This window comes from Oncorhynchus gorbuscha, linkage group LG18, assembly GCF_021184085.1.
Source record: "Oncorhynchus gorbuscha isolate QuinsamMale2020 ecotype Even-year linkage group LG18, OgorEven_v1.0, whole genome shotgun sequence".
Taxonomy (NCBI): Eukaryota; Metazoa; Chordata; class Actinopteri; order Salmoniformes; family Salmonidae; genus Oncorhynchus; species Oncorhynchus gorbuscha.
In genome coordinates, this window is record NC_060190.1 from 17,601,568 (window position 1) to 17,608,682 (window position 7,115).

General features: G+C 44.6%; 1 protein-coding gene across 1 annotated transcript; it reads left to right on the forward strand.

Moving 5' to 3' along the window:
• Positions 1-211: 211 nt before the first annotated feature.
• cct4 (chaperonin containing TCP1, subunit 4 (delta)) lies at positions 212-6,910 on the forward strand. Its single transcript, XM_046312543.1, has 13 exons — positions 212-535; positions 1,006-1,058; positions 1,150-1,239; positions 1,500-1,608; positions 1,834-2,098; positions 2,818-2,950; positions 3,139-3,278; positions 3,544-3,640; positions 3,758-3,868; positions 4,759-4,889; positions 5,757-5,991; positions 6,410-6,523; positions 6,738-6,910. The coding sequence occupies exons 1-13, from the start codon at positions 412-414 to the stop codon at positions 6,750-6,752; spliced, it is 1,617 nt and encodes a 538-aa protein (XP_046168499.1). The 5' UTR covers positions 212-411; the 3' UTR covers positions 6,753-6,910.
• The last annotated feature ends 205 nt before the right edge of the window (positions 6,911-7,115 follow it).

Sequence of the window (7,115 nt, forward strand, 5' to 3'; positions counted from 1 at the left end):
ATGAGAATGGATTTAATCATTTTGATCAACACCACAAGTCCCTTATTTGTATACAATATCTCTACCAGTACATTTACATGACTGTATATACATATTAATTCGTTAAAATGTACCCCCAACAAATAGTTTGATGCGCACAGTGCTCTACTAGCCTAGTCTCTTCCCACATATAAACCCGCATGGCAAATTGTCAGACAGCTAAACACGTCATATCAAGGCGCCTGCGAAGTTGACATGAGGGTCCTTTTTCTACTAGGGTCGTAATCGGTGGCTCTGGAAGCTTCTGGAAGGAAGGAGAGATAAATTCGAATCTGGACCCATCTGAAGTCAATCAGCCCTTTATGTGTTTTTGGTTACATCTGTCCCCATCAAAAGTATTTTAGTAACATATTCCGAAGAAAATAAGTAAGGATGCCTGAAGCAATGGCTGGACCGAAGATGCCAAGTGGTGGGATGAAAAACAAAGGACGAGGGGCATATGTGGACCGTGACAAGCCAGCGCAGATTCGTTTCAGTAACATCTCCGCAGGAAAGGGTAAACTACAAATACAGTATTCGTATTTCATTGTTGGACGAATAAATACCTACCCCTGACGCCTGTGTTTGTCCCAGACGGCTGCTGCGACACTCCCTTTACGAATGAATGAATGGATGGATGCTACTGCTGGCTCAATCTGGGCAGGGCCACCGTTAGCCACAAGTTGGTACCCAGTTAGCAAGCTAGAATCTGTTACAGAGCAAATCATGAAGGTTCTAAACATTGGCAGTAGTGCGCAATCTAGCTAACTAGCAACAGTGACCAGATTATTATTGTACCCTAGCTTTGTTAGGACCAACAATTGACAAAATGAACTGTCATGAGCATCCATTTATGTACTCTTTAACCAATTGAGTATGTTGGAGTCGTCTTGTCCCCCTCAGTAGTCAAGCAGTAAACATTGTCCGTATCCTAGTGTTAGAGGAGTGTTCCCTTTGTGGAAGTAACAGATTTGTTTTGTTTGACAGCTGTCGCTGAATGCATCAGAACCAGCCTTGGCCCTAAGGGCATGGACAAAATGGTAATTAAATGTAGTTATTTACATCTTGACTTCTCTTCACTATCTCTCAAGGTTTGGTCATTTTGTAACTTAGAGGAATTGATTCTTTCAGATTCAGGATGGGAAGGGTGATGTGACCATCACCAACGACGGGGCCACCATCCTGAAACAAATGCAGGTGCTGCACCCTGCGGCCAAGATGGTAAGGTTGAAGATAAGGGAGCTGGGGATATGTTCCCAAGTTTCTGCACTGTCATCAACAATTTTTGTGGCATTTTTTTGTTGTTGAAATGTTAAATTACTGCTCTAACATCTGGCAAGGCACTGTCATTTTGAGTGATAATTCAAATTTTCTTAAAGGTTATTTCTTAAAGGTATGTTTTGGGAACATTCCTCTCTAGCGTCTATGTCCCTTTGAAAGATCACCAATATCAGGAGTCTGAAGCTATGTTTGTCTTTCAGATGGTGGAGCTGTCCAAAGCCCAGGATATTGAGGCTGGTGACGGCACAACTTCAGTGGTGGTGATTGCTGGTGCCCTGCTTGACGCATGCGCCAAGTTGCTTCAGAAGGGTAAATGATGAGGAACCAATGGAATAGTTATTAAAAGGACAAATCCCACCCGTCTTGCAGACATAGTTAAAAAAATATATATATATGGTTTATGCCAGGCTGTCTCCTAGGACCAGACAACTGGTTTACACTATAAACTCCTAGACCCGAATCAGTTCTAATCTAACGGAGTCCCTGCATCCAAAAGCTTTAATACAAACTGCCTGTCCTTTCCTTCTCCACCAGGAATCCATCCCACCACAATCTCTGAGTCATTCCAGAAGGCGGTGGATAAGGGCGTGGAGGTGCTGACGGGCATGAGCCAGCCGGTGCTCCTCAGCGACCGCGAGACACTGCTAAACAGTGCCACCACCTCTCTGTGCTCCAAGGTGGTGTCGCAGTACTCCAGCCTGCTAGCGCCCATGAGCGTGGACGCCGTGATGCGCGTCATCGACCCGGCCACCGCCACCGGCGTGGACCTGCACGATATCCACATTGTCAAAAAGCTGGGGTGAGGAGGGATGGGAAGGGTGGTGGCTCCAGATTATGCACTCACTACTGTAAATTGCTCTGGATAAGGGAGTCTGCTAAATGACCAAAATGTAAATGTTAGGATTACAAACAGGATTGACTTCTGGGTCATGTTCATTAGGGCACGCAACAGGAAATGTTAATATGTTTAGCAATGGAAAATTAGCGTTTCTTATTGATAAAGTCCAGGTAGTCCCTCCCCTTATGTAGTTCCTTTTCTGCCATTTCATGCCTAATGAAAACATGATCCAATAGTATACCGTGGGTTACTAATGTATTATCAGTGTCATACCGTTACCATCCCTTCCCTGAAGCTTCCAACAGTTAAAGTTTCAGTTTGGCTATGCACATTTTCACTCCCCAGTTCTCTCTCTGTGGGGACGTGGACATGTCTGATGTGCCAGATCAATCTCAGGCGGTCAATTAGCAGAATGGCTCCACTTTGCTTTCCCTGCCAGTCACCTTCTGACAATATATCACATCAAAAACATAGTTGTGTAATCAGCAACACAACCACACTGATGTCCTACTGGAGTATTTATCAATGGCTTGTGTATGAATAGACACACAATCCACTGAAATCAATCGACAACGCAAATGATTTCGTCATGCTTTCTTGTTAATTACTCAGCTAGGTAGACACTGGTGCTCTTAGACAGATGTTCCACCCATAATAATGTCCTGGGTGTTTCTCTGCAGTGGGACCATTGATGACTGTGAGCTGGTGGATGGCCTGGTGCTGACCCAGAAGGTGGTCAACTCCAGCGTGTCCCGTGTGGAGAAGGCCAAGATCGCCCTCATCCAGTTCTGCTTGTCCCCGCCCAAAACCGACGTAAGTCATCCCAATCACTGACTGTCTCGTTGAAATTGGCTTCCATGCTTGTCAGTCAATGTCCTTGACGTTATGGATTAGAAGTATTTTGTTACCTTTTTATTACCCCTCAATCTTCTAATTTTCTTAATTGTTTTGTTCCATCTCAATGTACTTTTTTTTTGGTCCCTCTCGCGTGTTGTATCCAGATGGACAACCAGATAGTAGTGTCAGACTATGCCCAGATGGACCGCGTGCTGCGCGAGGAGCGCGCCTACATCCTCAACCTCGTCAAACAGATCAAGAAGGCGGGCTGCAACGTCCTGCTCATCCAGAAGTCCATCCTCAGGTAACACCTGATGCATTACTGTCACATTATCACTGTCAAGTCATTATTTCACGTCACTGTAATGTAATCAATTCACTTTGTCCAATCACTCACAATATCTAGAAATGTATTCAATAGAAGGGCAAGCATTAGCATAATTGCTAGGTGTTCCACTGTATGTTAGACTCTTCACGTAGGTGGACCTCTGTCTGCTTCTCTGTTGATTCGATCACTGGATGATGTGCGGATGTAGACATGGTTAAAAAGTAGACCCTACTTCTTTCAGAGATGCTCTGAGCGATCTGGCCCTCCACTTCCTGAATAAGATGAAGATCATGGTGGTCAAGGAGATCGAGAGGGAGGACATTGAGTTCATCTGCAAGGTAAAACAAAAATAATGTTCAATTGGCTTTTACTTTGTTGGTCATGTTCTGTTACAGCCAAATGCTGGCTGACTGATGCTGCGCTAACCTTGCCCCCCCCACCTTTCACACCTACAGACTATCGGCACCAAGCCCATCGCCCACATTGATCAGTTCCTTCCTGAGATGATGGGCACTGCCGAGCTGGCAGAGGAGGTCAGCCTGGATGGCTCTGGCAAGCTAGTCAAGGTATACAAATTCACTTAAACTAATCGCAATTTTGGTTCAAGTAATCTCCCAGGCTTGGGATACGGGACTGCTTTCTTGCTTCCATCACAACGATGCATGTGGAAGAAAGACTTGTCAAAATACCCACGTTTTACCCTAATGATAATACCCTTGGAACTAAATGGTCATCAAACAGGCTACATGCAATCCCTAAAATGGTCACTACGTGTATTCCAACCTTGAATGAAAATGTAAATTATTTGCTCTAAATGTTCAATGTAATAACGACTGAATGTTTCAGAATTTTATTCTAACATGCTAACCACACCCTTCGCGTCGCGTGTAAATGTATTTTGCAACGCTCACGCACATGCTATTCAGTCATTGCACTCATAATGCTCGCACTAAAATAGAAATATTTTCTATTTGAGACCCTGCAAGTCCCACCTCTCCTTTCTCATTGGTTTATAGGGGTATATACCCACGTGGGTGACAAAGATGAACTGAGGTCCACACTCTAGTCCAGTTAGTGGTAGTAATGCAGCTAAAGTTGGTTGCTAACTGCCACAAAGTCTAAAGAAGAAGCCTGAAGGAGGAGAGATTACTAGAAACCAACTCTGTTTACCCTTTAATCTGTGGATTAATTGTCGGAGTAGAGGACCTTGTGCATTTCAGATAAATTACAACCCTATGTTTATCCCAGGACATGTTAGCTAAATTGACATAATTGTTTAATGCTTTTTGACCTGTCCCCAAATGAATATAGTTGGTTCAGAGTTTGTTTTGATATTTCAACCTGCGTGTCCTGGTCTGGTCAGCATGTTGCATAATAACTTTGGCATGCGTCTGGTTTCAATTTCCAATTGAAAGTAAATTCATGCTGTTTCTCTCTGGCCTGTTCCTCTCCATAGATCACAGGCTGCACCAACCCCGGTAAGACTGTGAGCATCGTTGTGCGCGGCTCCAACAAGCTGGTGATCGAGGAGGCGGAGCGCTCCATCCACGACGCTCTGTGTGTCATCCGCTGCCTGGTGAAGAAGAGGTGCGTTACTGCAGCCGCTCTGGTCTGCTGTCTGAGCAACACTTGCCTCTGTAGATGCATGCAGTGACATATGTGGCATTATTACATAGAAAAGTAAGCACCAGTCCCTTTAAGCTTTGCCCACTCGTGGCTGTCCATGTCACAAGTGGCCATTTCCGGGGGACAGAGAAACCCTCTCTTCAACCTGGGTCAGTGGCTTCACCCCTGGCTCTGGACCTGTTGAGAGGAACATACTCCTCTGAGAGACTGCAACTACGCCTAAAATAGCTGTGACGGATGTGCACCTTGTTTCAGAGTTTAAAAGATCTTGTGTTCGATCCCAATAGATTTTGAAACCAACCATAGATATTTCTGTTTTGATATCATCCAGTTTGGTCAGATCTAATTCCGTTTTTATTACAGAGTAAAGAGGGGGGGGGCACCAAAGTATATACCAGCTTAGTAATTTGCTAATAACCATTTTCTATGCATTCATTAAATTCCTTGTTTGGATAACTTCTATCAGTGGGGTTCATCTCCATCCCCATATCCTTCACTCAATCTGATCTGAAAATGTAGTATATGTTAGCGCTATAGCCTCAAGCTTTGACAATAAACCAAAAAAAATCGACTCTGACTATACCAACCACTTATCATGGGCATTTTGCAGTTCCTTACTGTAGGTAGCCTATACTGGACATGTGAATAACAGTGGTTCACAATGTTGTAAATTTATCATTAACATATATTAATACAGTTAATTTATTGCCGTATGGATTTTTGTCCCTATCGCCCCACTCTACTACAGCCTATTTGCTTTCACCAGTTTATCAGAATGGGGGGACACTTCTGTTTAATCTCTATACCTTGACTTTCTCTCCCTCCCAGGGCTCTGATCGCCGGTGGCGGCGCCCCTGAGATCGAGTTGGCCTTGCGTCTGGCTGAGTACTCCCGCACGCTGCCAGGCATGGAAGCGTACTGCGTGAGGGCCTACGCAGACGCTCTGGAGGTTGTTCCGTCCACACTGGCCGAGAACGCTGGCCTCAACCCAATCTCCACTGTCACAGAGCTCCGCAATAGGCACGCCCAAGGCGAGAAGACTGCCGGGATCAATGTCCGCAAGGTACGGCCCTGCCACACTCCTGGATTCTGTTTTGTTTGATGCTTATTGTCACCCTGCCATAGTTTGTTCAACGTTGCATCCTGAGAACCTTCAGATTTCGAACAAATGTGACTCTCCTGAGGCTAGAGGCACGCCTTGACAACACCTCATTGTCCTGGTGTGCTCGCAGTAAACTTATTTGCCTATTCATTGGCTGTAGTCTCTTGTGGCCCAGCCATTCACCAGCTCGATACAGGACCTTCATTTTTGAGTGTCGTTCAGATTTACATTACTGCAGTTTGCATACCAGATATGGGATTGTTTATCATGTAGAATGGGGATTTGACTCGTCTCCTCTAATTACATCTCTGCATCGTTTGAAATGTTTCACATCTGGTTAAACACCCCTGGGGTAATGATCTCCCCATTCCTCTCTCAGGGCGGTATCTCCAACATTCTAGAGGAGCTGGTGGTGCAGCCTCTGCTGGTGTCTGTCAGCGCTCTGACCCTCGCCACCGAGACGGTCCGCAGCATCCTTAAAATTGATGACGTGGTAAGAGACCAGACCACCCTCTGGTGGAGATCTCCACCAGATCTCTCATTAAACCTGCATTATATCTTGTATGCCTTTTAAAAATTATGATAGATTTTTTTTAGTATGGAACAGAACAGCAGAAAAAAACACATTGCTGTAATTATTGAAAGCCCCCCCCCCTTCACTTAAATTGTCCTTTATATGGTAATAATATTTTACCCTTGTCTTGCAGGTGAACACCCGATAAGGAGTTATGAGAAGATTTGTCAATGTAGCAGTGTGTTACTGCACATGCTTGTGCCACAAGGAATCATAGGACTGGCTGTTTACAAAGACCCGTATGTCCAGAAGTCCTCTGTAGTTGATGCATTCTGTAATTTAATTAAACAGTTTTTTTTGACAAGCCATGTCTTGTATTTGTATTTTTGTGTACTTCTTCCTTGGGCTCCCTCAGTGACTGACCCCACTGATGAGCAGTTAATCTTTAAATCTCAGGCTCGTGTCACCAACGGCATGGTGTTAACGACAGGTGGCGTTGGCAGTCAACTACCAAAACCAGGGTTGACCGTTAATCACCATTTTACATTTTAATACATAAATCAATCTGTGG